This window comes from Agelaius phoeniceus, chromosome 10 (assembly GCF_051311805.1).
Source record: "Agelaius phoeniceus isolate bAgePho1 chromosome 10, bAgePho1.hap1, whole genome shotgun sequence".
Taxonomy (NCBI): Eukaryota; Metazoa; Chordata; class Aves; order Passeriformes; family Icteridae; genus Agelaius; species Agelaius phoeniceus.
In genome coordinates, this window is record NC_135274.1 from 26,789,434 (window position 1) to 26,808,086 (window position 18,653).

At 56.4% G+C, this 18,653-nt stretch overlaps 1 protein-coding gene across 1 annotated transcript; it reads left to right on the top strand.

The window, feature by feature from the left end:
* The first annotated feature begins 4,747 nt into the window (after positions 1-4,747).
* IGSF10 (immunoglobulin superfamily member 10) lies at positions 4,748-17,006 on the top strand. The gene is made up of 7 exons (XM_054639667.2): positions 4,748-4,967; positions 6,027-6,156; positions 6,777-7,167; positions 7,672-10,581; positions 11,467-12,348; positions 13,535-14,435; positions 15,098-17,006. Exons 1-7 carry the CDS (start codon positions 4,771-4,773, stop codon positions 17,004-17,006), a joined length of 7,320 nt encoding a protein of 2,439 aa, XP_054495642.2. The 5' UTR covers positions 4,748-4,770.
* Positions 17,007-18,653: the final 1,647 nt, after the last annotated feature.

Here is an 18,653-nt window from a genome sequence, read left to right on the forward strand (position 1 = left end):
ACTGCATTAGACCTATAGGTTATGGGGGCTATGGATTTGTAGGCTTGCTGCCTTATCCTGTGGATGTAAATCCATGATGTACAGTGGCCATCAAGAACCAGGAACATGCCTGATTAATCACCCTCACAAAACAACTGCAGAGAGCAAGACAGAGACCTCCAAAATCCGGTTCAGTGCTGCTTTTGCAATTCAAACCATGAAAAAACCTTTCCAGCTAATGTAAAAGATGAGTGTTGAAAACATCCAGCCTGCACCTGCAGAAGTGCTTTAGCAGGAGGGCCTGGAGTGGATCTGCAGGTGCCTGTCTCTGCCTGACAGGAGATTAAAGATCTCCTCGAGAGCACAGGAGCCCCTGTGGGAGCAGATCAAACATGGAATTACCCCGGCTGAGGACCTGCTGCAGTAATGAGGAGAGCAGATCTTCCTCGGGCACAGCGAGTGTTAAACAGGCTTTTCTCTAAACTGGAGGGACAGACAACCCCTCCCTTGCTGCCCACCTCCAGCACTGCCCACGGCAAGAGAGCGGTGTCACAGCTTCCCAGACAAGAAAACGCAGAAACCCCTTCTCCACTCACCAGGTGCTGGGTGAGAGGCAGCCCCAGGAGCTGCTGCTGAGGCTGCCCACCCCTGGATGATTTACAGAGCCCCAGCTCATCTCTGCTGCATGCAGGTCAAAAGCAGCAGCCACGGGGGTCCCTGGCCCTTCACACCTGGTGTGGACATCAAGGACAGCCCATCCCTCCCAGAGAGGATGGATTGTCTCCAACCCGGGGGCTGGGGGAGCACAGGGGGACAGGAGGAATTGGGAGTACAGGGGGACAGGAGGAATTGGGAGCACAGGGGGACAGGAGGAACTGGGAGTACAGGGGTACAGGAGGAACTGGGAGCATGGGGGGACAGGAGGAATTGGGAGCACAGGAGGGAACAGAAGGAATTGGGAGCACAGGGGGACAGAAGGAATTGGGAGCACAGCAAGGACAGAAGGAATTGGGAGCACAGCAAGGACAGGAGGAATTGGGAGCACAGGGGGACAGAAGGAATTGGGAACACAGGGGGGACAGAAGGAATCGGGAGCACAGGGGAATAGAAGGAATTGGGAGCACAGGGGAATAGAAGGAATTGGGAGCACAGGGGGACAGAAGGAATCGGGAGCACAGCAAGGACAGAAGGAATTGGGAGCACAGGGGGACAGAAGGAATTGGGAGCACAGGGGGGACAGAAGGAATCGGGAGCACAGGGGAATAGAAGGAATTGGGAGCACAGGGGGACACAGGAGGGACAGAAGGAATTGGGAGCACAGCAGGACAGAAGGAATCTGCTGACAGAAGGGATCGGCTGGGGACAGGAGGGGACAGGAGGGGACAGGAAGGCAGCCATGGCCCAGGCCCCTTTCCAGCTTGCATTCCTCTGAGGTGCTGCTTGGCTTCCTGGAGGGCAGCAGTGGTGCCCTGAGCTCAGCAGCACCCTGCCCACGCAGACAGCACCACTGTCCCAAAGCAATGTCAGCACAAACACCCCAGCAGCTCCAAGCACTGCCCCTGCTGCCAGGGCCCCTGGCTGCTTTGCTGGGAGCTTGTCCAGCTCATTACAGTGGAGCTAGAATGCCTGACTGTGGCCTTGAGCCCCAGGAGAGCTGTACCTAAGAGTGTTGTTGTGAAAATCCCAACACGGCCCTCGGAGGGTCCCCTCATCCTTCCCAAGGCATCCAGCCACCCAGCAGGCATTGGGAGAATTGGGCCAGCAAGAAGCTGGGAAGGAAAAGAACAACATGAAAACGCTTTGCACGGGCCTTTGAGGAGAATTGGCACAATGTGGAGAGAGAGAGCACGAGAGGGGAACTGCAGGAACAGAAGCACCTGCAGTGCTGGCCTGGGAAACAGCAGGGACAGTATCACAAGGGAGCAGTGGGATGAGGGAGGGACCAGCCCACGTCTGCAATGGAAGAACAAATTTAAAACCAAACATCATCAAACAAAACCCAGATACATAATTCAGGTACCTAATTAAGACTAGAATTGCATAAAAAACCCGTTTGCTGACACTGATGCATGAAACACATCAGGGTGGTGTTCTCCAAAGCTGCCTCTTTAATTGAATTTCTGTTGACCTGCCCGCTGTCCCTGCCCACAGTGCCCCAGGAGCACACAAAGCCCACAGATGAGCTGTGGAGCAGCTCTGCCTTCCCTCCTGGCTTGGGCAAAGCCAGGTTATTCCACAGACAGGTATGTTAGGAACTGAACTGCTGAAAAATGAGCTAAAATTGTGAAATTCCATTTTTGATAGGTACAATTTGCTATGCAGATCCAGTTCACGAACACCTCCTTCACTCAGCTTTCCCCTTCCCAGCACTCCTGAGCTCACACTCAGTCACACTTTCTTGCCAAAATATAGTTTCACTTCCCAAAAAGCTCCCTTCATTCTCCCTTGTAATGAATTCCAGCTAAACCAATGTCTCAAAGTCAGACACGGGCCAGAATTGCCAGCGAAGCAGCGAGCTCAGCTGGGGTTTGTACAGACACTGTGCTCCCCGTAAGGCTGCCCTGGGAGATCCCAGCCACATCATAATAAAATATTCCACATGTTCCTCAGCCACCTTCCAGAGGGAGAGCTTTGTATCTCTTGTAATTTAATGCTCTGCCTCTCAGCAGTGAGAGCTGCAGCTTAATGACAACAGACAGCACATCCTGAGATGAAAGCCCTGTTCTTAAAATTTTGACAAGGTCCACGTACATTTAAAACATTTGTTTTTATTTTAATGCAGATTTTCAGATATGTGATTTTGGAAAATGCTCTCAGAAGTGACTTCAGTTCCTTGTCTACCATGTTATCTGGTACAAATAATTAAATTGACTGGTACAAATAATTTAAAAATGTCTTTTGCCTTGTGTTTAAACTCAGAGAAGCACAGCATTGGAATGTGTTGCTCCAGAAGCTTTGACCTCCGTCTTCCAGAAGAAAAAAATTGATGAACTGAAAGAGAGCAATTGATGCTTTGCTTTCCAGACAGTAATTAAGATGGAGAAAAGGCACCTAACAACAGCTTTCTCACCCTCCCTAGCACCCAGGGGAACAGAATTCAGTGTGAGCTGTGAAGATTTTCCCTGTTCTTAGGGTAGCACCTAAAGATGCCACCTCAGGATTCAGTGCAGGGCTCAGCCGAGGCATTGTCCCTTTTCCTGACCCCAGTGCCAGTGACACAGTGAGTGGGGCAGTGCTTCTCGGCCCCAGCTCCCGTGCTGGAGCAAGGTGGGACCATCCAACCCCGAGGTAACAAACACCAGCCAGCGAATCCCACCAGTAAAGCTCTGACTGGATTACACAGAACAGCCCGGTCCTGCCAGCCCTCCTGAACTCCCACAGCTCACGTTTGATTTCGAACTCATCTGAACAATAGCAGAACCTTTAAAAAGATGTTTGAATCTTTATCTCGTCTTTAAAGCTTCGTATTGCCCTTACATCTCCAGTTGGACTCCTAGAAGGAGGTTTGCCCTAGAATGACACATTCTGAGCAGAAAGATGCTGTCAGTCGAGTTTGTGGCTGTCACAGACACCTCTGAGCCGAGAAAAATCACCTGAAGCACCGACAGACGCCTCTGCAAGGAGAGGAAACGTCCTCCAAACCGAACTGAGCGTTTCCCGGCCGCTCTCGGGAGGGGTCGCGCCCGAACCCCCCTGGACAGCGAACGCTCCTCGAGTGCCGGGCAGCCGAGCCCGTGCGGGGCCGGGGATGCGGGGCCGGGGATGCGGGGCTCCCGTGAGGGGCCGGGGGATGCGGGGCCGGGAGATGCGGGATTCCCGTGCGGGATTCCCCTGTGCGGAGGTCCCAGGGATGCGGGGCCGGGGATGCGGGGCCGGGGATGCGGGGCCGAGGGATGCGGGATTCCCGTGCGGGGTTCCCAGGGATGCGGGGCCGGGGGATGCGGGATTCCCGTGCAGGATTCCCCTGTGCGGGGGTCCCAGGGATGCGGGGCCGGGGGATGCGGGATTCCCGTGCAGGATTCCCCTGTGCGGGGGTCCCAGGGATGCGGGGCCGGGGATGCGGGGCCGGGGATGCGGGATTCCCGTGCGGGATTCCCCTGTGCGGGGGTCCCAGGGAGCGGCGGTGGCTCTCCCGCAGCATCCCCGGGGAGGCGGCGGGCGCTCCTCGCTCCCCGCCTCGCAGCGAGCGGTGCCCATGGGGCTGCGGGGAGCCCGGGGTGCCCCGAGGAGGAGGCGGTGTCGGGTTTGCCCCTGCCCGGAGCAAGAACGCGCAGGTGGGGACGCGCAGGTGGGAGCGGGCGGCCGGTGCCGGTGCTGGGGAGGGTTTGTGCGAGGGATGCGAAATGAGTTAATTCTGCTCGGAATTGCTGCTGGCGGGGAAGGAGCTGACGTGTGGAGACGCCTCCGGGGGATGAGCCGCCGGCGGGGCCGGGAGCGCTCGGCCCAGCCGGGCCGGGGGACGGGCGGGCACCGCTGCAGCTGCCCCCGGCTCCCTGCGGGATTCCGGCCCCTCCTGCGCCCGCAGCTCCCGGCGCATCGCACGGGCACAGCGGGGCAGCTGTCAAACGACAGCGCTTTGGGCCATGACACGGACCCGTCGCTGAGGGGAAACCCGAGAGTTGGGGGCTGGTTCGTGGGCGGGTTTTTGCTTCAAGTTAAGGATTCCTTTTTGCTCGTGGCTTAAACCCGAGCGGCTCGGCTCGGCTGGCGCGGGGAGCGCCCGCGTGTTCCGCTTCCCCCGCCGGAGCCCGCCCGCCGCCGCCGGGGATGGCGGCGTGGGATCCCCGCAGGATGGGGGCCCCGCGCAGGCAATGGGGGCCCCGCTGGCTGGGGACCCTCCTGGCCGCCTGCCTGGCCTCCCTGCCGGCCACCGGCGCCTGTCCCCGGCCCTGCGCCTGCCACGGCCCCGCCGAGCTCCACTGCACCTTCCGCTACTTCAGCGCCGTGCCCCCGCGCATCCCGCCCGACGTGCAGCGCATCAACCTGGGGTACGTGAGCTGCGCCACCCGAGCACCCCGCCTGCCTTTCGGCCCTTTGCACAGCAGTAATTAACCGTCCAGATTTAGGGCTAAATGTTAACCACAGCAATAGGTGAGTCTGTAATGTTCTGCAGCGCTCAGCAGGGGCTGCAGCCACAGCCAGCAGAGCCCGAGACCACCCACAGTAAGGAGAAATTTTGGGGATCTAGCACAGGACACATGAGAACTTCAGAACGTTTTGTACTTAACTTTCCTTTATATTACCTGAATGTGTTGTGTCTGTAGCATGGAACCTGGAAGAAGGCTGAAATAGATTTCTCTCTGGGGAAGGATAGTCCAGAGCTCAGAAAGTGGTCTGGAAAAGGAGCACAGATATTAAAATCTGCTCAGACTTTGCAGTGATGCAACAGCAAGGTCGGGGGTTAGATCCCCCTGTGAGCCATTCTCTTAAGGGCTGGACTCAGAGATCCTTCTGGATCCCTTCAGATCCAGCCTGTTCTGTGATTCTGTCACTCAGAATGTCCCACAGCATTGGGGTCTATGCTTTCATCTGCTGAGTTCAAGGGAAATTTCACTTGTCTGGCCATGTCAGCCTCCACGGTGGCTCCGTTCTCTGAGTGGTTAAAGGAACAGGGAATAGATCATACCCAGGCTTGTCTGGCCCCTTCTTGCAGTTTCCAGCAAGTGTCCTCTCTCTTAAATCAAATGATGAGACCCATCAGCAGTATTTGTCTGATCTGTGTGTCCCTTTTGATGCACATACCCTTTGAACCATCCAGATGTGTCTGCAGGAATACACAAGGCACTTTTCACTGAAGTGGTAGCAAAGTGGACACAGACAAATGTGTTTCATTGCTGTCACTCACCCCACCCACTGGGAATTCACCATCAGAACCCTGTCCTGGAAAAGTGACCACCTTTTGTGCCAGCCTGAAGGAATGACTCACTTTGCTCTTGGCAAGGGGAGTGCTGCTTACCTTCAGCCATTCCCAAAGAGTGGTTCTTTTGTTTTGGGTTGGTTGGATTTAAAAGCTGCAAGTTGGGGCTGACTAAACCCATCCCATACAGCTACAACAGCCTGAGAAAGCTCAGCCCCACGGACTTTGCTGGCCTGGAGAAGCTGGAGTTACTGATGCTGCACAGCAATGAGATCAGTGCCATCCCTGAGAAGGTGTTCAGTGATTTACGCTCGCTGCAGGTAAGAGCTAAATGAGCCAATGTTAATTTGGTTATGATTTAACTCTCAGTGATAGGGTAGGCAGCCACAGGGCAGCCTTCTGCAGCATTTCAGTTTCCTGTTTCTTACCTTATTCATGTGAAAGTCAACAGCCTTCAAAATCCCCTATCCTGGTGGGGAATGTCTTTCCTTCCCAGGTGGGCACTCAGGTGCAGGGTGCAGAGCACAACAAACACTTTGGTAGGTATCTCTCAGCTGTACCTGAGCAGGCAACTGCAGTCAAAACTCTCTTCCTACAGAGGAGAAAGATTGCAAAGCTCCAACTACTGTGTCTGGAAAGGAAACCTGTCATTGTTAATTTGTTAGTCAGTTTGGGGCTTTTTGAGGATTTTTTTCCACTGAGGTTTCCCTTTCCCTTCAGTACAATCCTGTCCCTTTCTAGCCTTCATGAGAAAAAGGCCAAACTGTGCAGAAACTTAATACTGTATATAAACACTTTAGTTCTTTAAAGAAACTCCAGTTAGCTGGCATTCCTGGTCTGGTGAAGAACTTTCACTGCACAGAGCAACCTTCAGCAGCATTTAATAGGGGTCCTGTAACTTTGGCTTAATAGTATGCATTTTTTACTTTGTCATGAACAGGTCTTAAAAATGAGTTACAACAAGGTCAGAGTGCTTCAGCAGGATGTATTTTATGGTCTGAACAGCTTGGTACGGCTGCATATGGACCACAATCAAATTGAATTTGTGAATCCCAATGTTTTCTACGGGCTCACTTCCTTGAGGTTGGTCCACCTGGATGGAAATTTCCTTCAGCAGCTGCACCCAGACACTTTTGTCACCTTGCGCTATAGCCAAATATTCAGAATATCCTTCCTGAAGCACATTTCTCTGTCTGACAATGCGCTGACTTCACTTCCACAAGAGATGTTTTCCTACATGTCAGAGCTCGAGAGCATTTACCTCCACGGAAACCCCTGGTCCTGCGACTGCAGCCTGCAGGGGTTTGCAGGGTGGGCACGGGAGAGACCAGGTGAGCTGAAGGCTTTGCTCATGCTCTTTAATCCTGTTGTAGCATCTTGCTCTTCCTGATACAGGTAACTGTCCTTTATTCATCTGTTTATTCTCCCAGAAAAGACTGGAAGGTAGGATTTGTGTAGGTGTGGGCAATCAGGATAAAGAGATTAACACCACTGCATTTCCCAGATTAAATGGATCTTGTGGCCATTCCCAAGTGCAGCTTTTCTTAATAAGAATTTTCCTTGGCCAGTTCAAAGCTTCTGTGCACTGGGAGAATCCACAGGGAACAAGCTAGCTTCTGTGGAATTGGCAAGAGCAAGAGCCACATTGCACTTGCTTCTTTAAAAGAAATTCAGGAACTCAGGGGACTCTAGGACTTTCTCTGCTGCTGCCATTCACATGTCACTTCAAGCTTTGGTTTTATTTTATTCGAAAGAACCACTTGTTAGTAGCTATATGTCATTTTTAATACTAAAACTTGTAGCACAGAAACTTACTGAAGTTTTCTTCTCTTCAGATGTTATAAAGTGCAGAAAAGAGAGAAGTTCTGGTGTCCAGCAATGCCCAGTCTGTGCTAGTCCCAAAACTCATAATGGGAAAAGTTTAGTGGATCTCCCTTCTGCATCTTTCACCTGCACTAAGCCAGTCATCCATGACTCCCTGAAATCCAGAAACCTCTCAGTGCCAGACGATGGGGACTTCAGCTTTGTGTCTCCCAAGGACTTGATGGCTCCGATAGGATCTGTGGTTTTGAATATGACTGACCAGGCAGGAAATCGAGGCAATTTGGTTTGCAATGTCCAGAGCCCTAAAGAAATGTCTCCCATCTCATTTGACCAAAGTGGCCCCAGCAGAGTGCTCAAAGCCTCGTTCTCAGCATTCCTGGTGTGTGGTATCGATTATGGGCACATCCAGCAGCTGTGGAGCATCCTGGCACTGTACAGCAGCTCTCCCTTGAAACTGGAGCAAACTGTGCGGGCAGCCGGGGAGCCTTCAGTCAGCTACAAATACAAGCAGGTGTACAGCGAGAAAGATGAGCTCTTCACCAGGATCGAGGCAGAGCTGCGAGCGGAGCCAGCGTGGCTGCTGCAGAGGCAGGTGTCCCTGCAGCTGGACAGGACGGCCACCACGCTCAGCACGCTGCACCTCCGCTACACCGCCCAGGCCCGGGTGCCTCTGCCCAGCCAGGACAAGGAGCAGGGCAGACACGGCTGGGCCATCATTTCCAGGGACAACAGCACCCAAACGGAGCGTGCCGTGCTGGCAGGGGGCTCCGTGGAGCTGGGGTGCCGGGCGGCCGGGCAGCCAGCTCCTGCCGTGGAGTGGATCCTGGCTGATGGCAGCAAGGTGCGAGCTCCTCACGTCAGCGAGGATGGGAGGATCCTGGTCCTCAGGAGCGGCGTGCTGACACTGAGGACAGCTGACGTGTTCGACTCGGGCCTCTACCACTGCATCAGCACCAACCACAAGGATGCTGACGTGCTCACGTTCCGGATTACTGTGGTGGATCCTCACGTGGGACACAACGGTGTCAATGGAGCCCAGGTGCCGGCGGCTCTCGGCAGCACGCTGCACCTCCCCTGCACAACCACGGCTGCCCCAGACCCTGCCATCACCTGGGTGCTACCTGAGCACACAATTCTCCATCAGTCTGCTGGAAACAAACACATTTTTGCCAATGGCACCTTGAGAATACAAGGGGTGACGCAGCGGGACGAGGGCTACTTCCGATGCTTGGCGGCCAACCGGTTCGGTGTTGATCTTTTGGTCTTCCAAGTGCTGGTGAGACAGGATGAAACCACTCTGAAGAAAAAGCATGGGGCTGTGGGAGACTGGGAAGAAGGCTCTGGCAATGAGCTGCCACGCTCTGCTGCAGCACAGAGACGTCCCTCGGGCACTGCAGGCACCCGGAGGGCTCTCGGGGAACCTGCTGCACCAGCAGCCAGCAGCCAGAGCACACGTCCGAGGAACAGCCACGGGAAAACGCCTCCCTGGCCCCTCACAGACAGGACAGGCCGGCGCTTCAGGGCACACAGGAGACAGTTTGTTTCCTCAGGCAGGAGAGTTGATCCACAGCGCTGGGCAGCCCTGCTGGAGAAAACAAAGAGGAACTCGACCGTGGCAGACAAACGAGGAGAAGCTGCAACAGAACCACCCATTCAAGCCCATAAGCTCTCAGAGGTACCTGAGGATGAGGAGGAGACATCTGGTGATCTCGTATCTCCAGAAGAAGAATTCATGATAGCAGCAACAGAGAGATCCCCAGTATCTGCTCTGGGCAGAGCAACAGAGCTCACGATCACTGCAGGGCCCAAGGAAAATGCAAATCCCCCTCCTGCCCGGAGCACCTCCCTCCTGCTCACAGAGCCAATAACTCCCCAACCCTCACCTCTTCCACACCCTGGGGTGCCTGCCAGCAAAAGGCTGCAAACACTTCCAAAACCTACAGACTCATGGGAAAGATCTGTTTTGAGTCAAATATCAGCAAATGATGTAAAACAGCCAACTGTACCTAGTGGGACAGCCACACTCTTCCCCCATGGGCAGAAGTCAATATATTCTGGGGAAAGTGATGACCAGCACCTAAAATCTGCATCCATGACACCCATGACAGAAGCTACAGGCACCAGCAAGGCTGTAACTCCCCAAAGCACAGCAGACAAGTTACATATTCTTACTGACTCCATTGATAATGTCTCCACCAAAACAGATCACCAGGTCCCTGTGGCGACAGTCAATGCACCAAGCTCTGAATTTGGCCCCATTTATTTTCATAGTACTCAGAAAGGAGGAACCCCTAATCCACCTGCCTCGACTTTCACCACTCATCAGCAAATTCAGGGCGTTCCAACTCATCCACCCCAGCTCCAGCAGCACCATGGAAGACGAAGGAAAATTTCTGGTCAGAGACGAATTGTTAGACCAGGACGTGTCCCAGGAATGAAAGAGCCCCGATACAATTTTGGGAGACCAGGGTCTGCCAGAGGAAGTACAGCTGTGGCTACAGGTGTCCAACTTAATATGAACTACGCATCAAATGTACCAACCTCAAATAACTCCAGCAGTTCCATCAACCCATTCAGCCCAGACACACCCCAGTCCTCCCCCTCCACCATGAAAATGCCATTGGAGCACCCCGTGGGTACCCATCAAAACACAGCTTTCCTCAGGGAAGAGGAAAAGAAACGTGGTGCAAGGCCAAAAGCTGCTGCCACAGTGGTGTCTGTCACTGCAGAGGACACTGCCACTCCTGCAGCCAGTGGATTGGGTGTGATGGGTTTGAAGCCCACAGTTACACTGGTTACTACTCCTCAAACCAACACCAGAGCCACCAAAAGCAAAATACTCAGAGTGGGAGGAAGGAGAGGTCAGAGGAGGAAGAGGCCTCCTAAAACACCTGCACCACAGCGTGTGGCTGCAGCCCAGAGCACTGCAGCCACCCCTGCAGCCCAGAGCACTGCAGCCACCCCTGCAGTGAGCAATGCAACCCCTGCAGCCCAGAGCACTGCAGCCACCCCTGCAGCCCAGAGCACTGCAGCCACCCCTGCAGCGAGCAATGCAACCCCTGCAGCCCAGAGCACTGCAGCCACCCCTGCAGCGAGCACAGCCACCCCTGCAGCCCAGAGCACTGCAGCCACCCCTGCAGCCCAGAGCACTGCAGCCACCCCTGCAGCCCAGAGCACTGCAGCCACCCCTGCAGTGAGCAATGCAACCCCTGCAGCCCAGAGCACTGCAGCCACCCCTGCAGTGAGCAATGCAACCCCTGCAGCCCAGAGCACTGCAGCCACCCCTGCAGTGAGCAATGCAACCCCTGCAGCCCAGAGCACTGCAGCCACCCCTGCAGCGAGCAATGCAACCCCTGCAGCCCAGAGCACTGCAGCCACCCCTGCAGCAAGCAATGCAACCCCTGCAGCCCAGAGCACTGCAGCCACCCCTGCAGCCCAGAGCACTGCAGCCACCCCTGCAGTGAGCAATGCAACCCCTGCAGCCCAGAGCACTGCAGCCACCCCTGCAGCAAGCAATGCAACCCCTGCAGCCCAGAGCACTGCAGCCACCCCTACAGCCAAGAGCACTGCAGCCACCCCTGCAGCGAGCAATGCAACCACTGCAGCAACGAGCACTGCAGCCACCCCTGCAGCGAGCACAGCCACCCCTGCAGCCCAGAGCACTGCAGCCACCCCTGCAGCGAGCACAGCCACCCCTGCAGCAACGAGCACTGCAGCCACCCCTGCAGCCCAGAGCAATGCAACCCCTGCAGCCCAGAGCACTGCAGCCCCCCCTGCAGCGAGCACAGGCACCCCTGCAGTGACAGCTCCTACCTCACCAGCTGTGCCCCCAAGCCCTGCACCTGCAAACGCTCTCCCTGGGAGCATCGGTGCAGTCTCCAGGACTGGAACAGCAGCTCTGGGGGTCCCTGGGAGCCCCGAGGCCCCTCAGCCCGGGCCCATGGCAGCCACGCCGGCAGCAGCAGCCCCGGGCACCTGCGGGAGCACCCTGTCAGTAACAGCACTGCCTGGCAGTGGGGCTGCCCAGAGCCCCCCCATGGCACCCCAAACCCCTCCGGGCTCACAGAGGAGCACCCGGCTGGCCACGGCACCTGCCCTGACCCCCACCGTGGGTGCCCAAACCTCACCATGGCCGGATGAGCCCCCTGGTGCCACCGGTGCCCCACCTGCTGCCGGCAGTGCCACGCCGGGGCCAGGACCTGCCCAGCGCACCAGAGCCACTGCCGGGGCAGGAGAAAGGCCCCAGCTGGGTCCGGGGGAGGGCGCAGCTCAAGCTCAGCCCGCGCTCCGGGCCACAGCCCCCGCCGCGGTCACCGCTCCCAGCACCCGGCACCCCCGGCCCCTGCCAGCCCCCCGGGGGCACGGCCAGCCCCAGCTGCAGCCCAGGCCGCCTCCCGAGGGCTCCGAGACGGGGAACACGCTGCAGGCACCGCAGGTCGCAGCTCCCTGGCGAGGGGACAAGGACGGCCCCGGCAGCGCCTCGTCTGACGGGCGGCACAATCGAGACACCACCACCCTGCCCACTCCCATCACCTTGGGATCTGCAAGCAAAGAACATTTTTCAAAGCCCAGGATAGTCGGAGGAAAAGTGGCTGCTTTCACTGTGCTGGCAGATTCTGATGCTTTTATTCCATGTGAAGCTACTGGGAACCCCCCTCCAACAATACAGTGGACCAAGATACCATCAGGTGAGCTTGATAAACCTCTCTAGAATTTACCTTCCATTACCCCTGTAATTTGTCACCTCTTCTGTGTGCCGAACTCAAGCATTGCTTCATTTCAGAGTACTGTGAAATATTAGTGAAAGGCAAACTTGGAAACAGTGACAGAGACTCACTGGAGCAACTTAGTGCTGATTCTGGAAGAGCTCTTTAGTGAAATGATTAAAAAAATCAAATCTATGTTTAATTATAATTCCTTGCTTATCGTGGGAAAAGTTCAGCATTTATTCTACATTACCTGCTATTCCAGGACAGTGAGACAAACAAAAACAAAAATGTGGTAAAAACCACTCAAACTGAGTTAGAGCTGTGCCAGGTTTGGATTGCAAAGCCCTGTGTGCTTTATCCAAACTTTGTCTCTACTGGAGATTCAGCTTCATTCTTACTTTAAAGCTTTGTCAGTCTATATGCAGAATTCTCTGATTTCTTTCTGGTTTATCACTGTTGTCTTGGTTATTTGGGCAGAGCAGAGCAGGTCAGGGTATTTGGGACTGAGGAAAATGCAACAAGAGGCAGGCAGTGCCAGGCTATCCCAGTCTGTCCCAGCTGTCCTAGGCAGTGCCAGGCTGTCCAGGTTATCCCAGTCTGTCCCAGGCAGTCCCAGTCTGTCCCAGTGTGTCCCAGGCAGTGCCAGTCTGTCCTAGTCTGTCCTAGTCTGTCCGAGTCTGTCCGAGTCTGTCCCAGTGTGTCCCAGTCAGTCCCAGTGTGTCCCAGTCAGTCCCAGTCTGTCTCAGTGTGTCCCAGTGCATCCCAGGCTATCCCAGTGTGTTCCAGTGTGTCCCAGGTTGTCCCAGGCTATCCCAGTGTGTCCCAGCATGTCCCAGTGTGTCCCAGGCAGTGCCAGGCTATCCCAGTGTGTCCTAGTCTGTCCCGGGCAGTGCCAGGCTATCCCAGTCAGTCCCAGTCTGTCTCAGTGTGTCCCAGGCTATCCCAGTCTATCCCAGTCTGTCCCAGCGTGTCCCAGGCAGTCCCAGTATGTCCCAGTCAGTCCCAGCGTGCCCCAGTCAGTCCCAGTCTATCCCAGTCAGTCCCAGTCTATCCCAGTCAGTCCCAGTCTGTCCCAGTCAGTCCCAGCGTGCCCCAGTCAGTCCCAGTCTGTCCCAGTCAGTCCCAGCGTGCCCCAGGCAGTGACTGTCCGTGCCTTGCTCCGCAGGGCGCGATGCCCCGGTGGCTCACGGCGATGCCCCGGGCCGCCGGTCGGTGCTGCCCAGCGGGACTCTGGCCATCGCCCGGGCGGGGCCGCAGGACGCCGGGCAGTACCTGTGCACGGCTGCCAACGCTCTGGGCTCGGCCCGGCTGCTGGCCACGCTGGCCGTGCGGGCGCTGCCGCCGCGCATCGCCGCCGCCCGCCCGCTGACCGCGCACTCCGGGGCGGCGGCGGCGCTGCCGTGCCGGGCCCGGGGCAGCCCCGCGCCCCGCATCTCCTGGCTGCTGCCCGACGGCACCGAGCTGCGCCCGGGCTCGGCGGGCCGCGGCAGGGCGAGGGTGCGAGCGGACGGCACGCTGCTCATCCGGGCCGTCACCGTCTACGACAGGGGCACCTACACCTGCCGGGCCCGCAACGCCGCGGGCTCCGACGCGCTGCCCCTCCGGCTGCAGGTGGTGGCGGCGCCCCCCGCCATCCTGGAGGAGAAGAGACAGAGCGTGGCAGGGGCGGCGGGGCAGAGCCTGAGCCTGCCCTGCACGGCGCACGGCGAGCCCGAGCCCGGCGTGCACTGGGTGCTGCCCGGCGGCGCCGCGCTGAGACCCCTGCAGGCGCTGCACGCCAGGCTGGTCCTGCTCGCCAACGGAACCCTGCTCCTGGGCAGCATCAGCCCCTCCGACAGCGGCACCTACGAGTGCATCGCCACCAGCTCCACGGGCTCGGACAGGAGGGTGGTCAGCCTCGTGGTGGAGCACAGAGACACACCTCCGACAATTGCCACCGCCTCCCAGGAACTGACGCGGCTGAACTTTGGGGAGAGGTTGCTTTTGAACTGTACAGCAAATGGGGAGCCCACACCCAGGATAATCTGGAGGTTGCCCTCCAAGGCTCTTGTGGACCAGTGGCACAGGTATGACCCTTTTTTTCCTCCTCCTCTTTGGAGCTTCAAACACTGTCTGCTCTGGTGCTCATGTAAGAGCCTAATACAGCACTAATACACTGTAAACTAAACCAAACTTTAAGCATTTAACAGTTGTGAAACATCTGTTCTAATAGCATCTATATCTAATAACAGACCTATTAATAGATTACATCAATTGCCATAGGTGAATGAGGTCTCAAAACAGGTACAAGTCATATTTGAATTAAGGTAATTAATTACTGTCACCGTGCACTGGCTGGCTGCTGTCAGTTTAGAGGAGGGGAAGTTATTTGTAACAGATTTGTGAAGCAGGGCTCAGGAGGGAGGGGTTTCTCTCATCTCTGCCCTGTCTGCCTTTGGGGGTGTCCCCCACCCCCTCCCACAGTAACACTCACCTCCACCTCAGGAGAGACAGCCCCAGCTCAGGGTGTTCCCAGCAGAGCCAGCACCGCTCACATCCACACAGCTCCAAACCTGGCAGCGACATCAGGGCAGGACGCGCTGGGTGGGCAGGAGGCATGGGCACAGCACCTGTGGAAAGGCCTCCTGTGTTGTACCCTGCTGCTAACACAGTCAGTCCCTTCCAGAGCTCAGTGTTCACCCCCAGCACTTGCTGCCGTAATTCTTTTCCTCTCTCTCTGTCCCAACAGAATGGGAAGTCGGATCCATGTCTACCCCAATGGATCCTTGGCTATTGAGGCAGTTACAGAAAAGGATGCAGGTGATTACCTGTGCGTCGCAAGGAACAGAATCGGGGAAGATCTGATCCTGATGAAAGTCAGCATCACAATGAAACCAGCCAGGATTGACCACAAACAGCAGCTGGAGAAGCTGGTGCCATACGGGAAGGATTTCAGAGTGGACTGCAAGGCCTCAGGCTCACCCACCCCAGCAATATCCTGGGGCCTGCCGGACGGGACGGTGGTGAACAACGCGATGCTGGCGGACGACAGCGGGCACAGGGCTCGCAGGTACGTCCTCTTCCACAACGGCACTCTGCACCTCAACAAAGCTGGAGTGGCAGAAGGAGGAGACTACACGTGCTACGCCCAAAACACTCTGGGGAGGGACGAGATGAAGATCCACGTCACGGTCGTTGTGGCAGCCCCTCAAATAAAGCACAATCACAAGACACACGTCACAGTGACAGCTGGAGACACAGCCCTGCTGGACTGTGAGGCTGCTGGAGAGCCCAGGGCACAGATATTCTGGTTGCTGCCCTCCAGTGAGATGATCTCCTCGTCCACAGACAGGCACTCCCTGCACGCCAACGGCTCGCTGTCCATCAGCCAGGCTGGCCTGCTGGATGCTGGGGAGTACCTGTGTGTGGCTCAGAACCCTGGCGGGGACGACAGCAGGCTGTACAGGCTGGGTGTGGCTGCTAAACCCCCCATCATCAATGGTGTACACGGGAACAAAACGATCATGAAGGTGACGGCAGTGAGGCACTCCAAGAAACACATCGACTGCCGGGCAGAAGGGACACCTCCTCCCCAGATTATGTGGATCATGCCTGACAACATTTTCCTAACAGCCCCATATTACGGGAGCAGGATCGTGGTGCACAAAAATGGGACACTTGAGATTCGAAACATCAGGCCCTCAGACATGGGGGATTTTACCTGTGTGGCACGTAATGATGGGGGAGAAACTGTGCTGGTGGTGCAGGTGGAAGTCACAGAAATGCTACGGAGACCAATGTTCAAAAACCCTTTCAATGAAAAAATAATAGCAAAACCTGGGAAACCTATCACACTGAACTGTTCTGTGGATGGAAACCCTCCCCCGGATATAAGCTGGATGCTGCCCAACGGCACGTGGTTTTCCAGCAGTATCAGGACACCCCAGTTTGTCACAGGAAGCAACGGCGCCCTGACCATCCTGAGCCCCGAGAGCCAGCACGCCGGGCGGTACCGCTGCGCTGCGCGGAACCAGGTGGGCTACATCGAGAAGCTGATGGTGCTGGAGGTGGCCCAGAAGCCCAGGATCCTGACCCGGCCTGCGGGGCTGGTGCGGGGGGTCAGCGGGGAGCCCCTGTCTCTGCACTGCCTGGCCGAGGGCAGCCCCCGGCCCCGCTTGGCGTGGACGCTGCCGGGGGGGCGCGTGCTGGAGCGGCCGCAGCTCAGCGGGAGGCTCCTGCTGCTGGACAACGGCACCCTGGTCATCGGGGCAGCCTCGCCCCACGACACAGGCAGCTACCTGTGCCGGGCCCACAACGAGGCCGGGGACTCCTCCCTCACCATCCCTGTCATGGTCGCAGCCTACGCCCCGCGGATCATGGGCAGACCCCCCCCGGCCATCCACACCATGCCAGGGGCAGCAGTTCAGCTCCACTGCGTCGTGCTGGGCATCCCCAAGCCAGAAATCACCTGGGAGTTACCTGACCATTCCATTCTCTCCACAGCTCACCAGGGCCGGGGCTCTGGGGGCGAGCTGCTCCACCCCACGGGAACTCTGCTCCTGCAGAACCCCCAGCCCTCCAGTTCTGGCACGTACAGGTGCACAGCTAGGAACCCTCTGGGCACTGACACTGCAGCCACCTACATCCACGTCATCTGAGCCAGAAACACAGCAGGAATGGTGGGGAACACAGGCTGCAGCCAGGCTGGGCTCAGCCCTGCAATGGCTTCAATCAAAGGCAGCCACAAGCACCTGAGTGCCTGGGCACATCACAGCATTCAGTCTGCAGTCACTGGGCAAAAGGAGAGAGGAAAGGGAAAATTACCTCCAGCATTATTTCCTAGCATTGTTTCTCTCCATGTTCAGGGGATTTAAAGGACAGCAACATTAAGGCACTTAAGTGCCCAAGCCACAGCAGGAACAAACCCCACAGTGCCCAAACCATGGCAGGAACAAACCCCACAGTGCCCAAGCCACAGCAGGAACAAACCCCACAGTGCCCAAGACATGGCAGGAACAAACCCCACAGTGCCCGAGCCATGGCAGGAACAAACCCCACAGTGCCCGAGCCACAGCAGGCACAAACCCCACAGTACCTGAGCCATGGCAGGAAGAAACCCCACAGTGCCCGAGCCATGGCAGGAACAAACCCCACAGTGCCCAAGCCATGGCAGGAACAAACCCCACAGTGCCCAAGCCATGGCAGGAACAAACCCCACAGTGCCCAAGCCATGGCAGGAACAAACCCCATTGTGCCCAAGCCATGGCAGGAACAAACCCCACAGTGCCCAAGCCATGGCAGGAACAAACCCCACAGTGCCCGAGCCACGGCAGGAACAAACCCCACAGTGCCCAAGCCATGGCAGGAACAAACCCCACAGTACCTGAGCCCAAGCCACAGGCTGTACCGCCCTGGCACAGGGGCCAGCAGGTGGGGAGGGCAGCGAGGGCAGGAGGGTGTCCTGCACAGCAAGGATGCAGGGAGCACCTGAGAACTCTCAGAACACCTGAGGGCTCCCTTCCTGCCCTGCAGCCTCCCAGCAGGGGCGCTCAGCCTGCAGAAGGGAAGGCTTCAGGATGCCCCGCTGCAGCTGTGGCGCTGAGCACAGCAGGATCAGCACCCCAAACTCAGCGCCCACCATCCGTCCCTGGGCCGTCAGCTTTACAGATCTGCCTCCTCAATCCACAACTGTTTTTCTCATTAGACCCAGTGAAAATGCACGTGCTTCTAATGCTTTTAATTAAGTGATTCTTTGGAAATCTGGTGTGCTGAATAAAACTGGAGTAATCCTGTACCCTAATAACTCCGTGGGCGCTACAGAAACCGCCCCAGCTTTGCTCAGCAAAACCTGGTGCTTACTGAAGGCAGTTTCAGTGTTTTACAAGACTTCAGCATCTTTTCCCTTTCTGAAACCAAATCCCTCACTTTAAACATGTGTAATCTCCTGGCTACCAGGCTGTAGGAACTGCTGAGGTTATCAAAGGCACTAACCAGCACATGGAGGTTTTTGGGGAGCATAAACCCAGCCCACAGCACCTTCTGCTGTGCAGGTGCTGGCAGAGGAGTCTGCACCAGGCAGGTGCCCATTGCCACAACACTCTCCCATCAGTTTGTTCAACATATAAGAACTATTTAAAAAACCCTCAAAAATGGATGCAAATTATATAAGATTAATGCTTTTTAACTCAAAAGCTGCAATTTCAGCATGACTGTATTTTCTCTACTTTTCTATAGCAAACTTTTCCTAGTTATCCTCACCTACCTGAAATATGTTTGGAAAAACTGTGGAAATAAAGGAAACAAGC

Coding starts and splice junctions, on each gene's coding strand:
- IGSF10 (XM_054639667.2), top strand. CDS start 4,771: ATGGGGGCCCCGCGCAGGCAATGGGGGCCCCGCTGGCTGGGGACCCTC. Junction 10,582..11,466: donor GCGTGTGGCTGCAGCCCAGA/GCACTGCAGCCA, acceptor CTGCAGTGACAG/CTCCTACCTCACCAGCTGTG. Junction 14,436..15,097: donor CTTGTGGACCAGTGGCACAG/GTATGACCCTTT, acceptor CTGTCCCAACAG/AATGGGAAGTCGGATCCATG.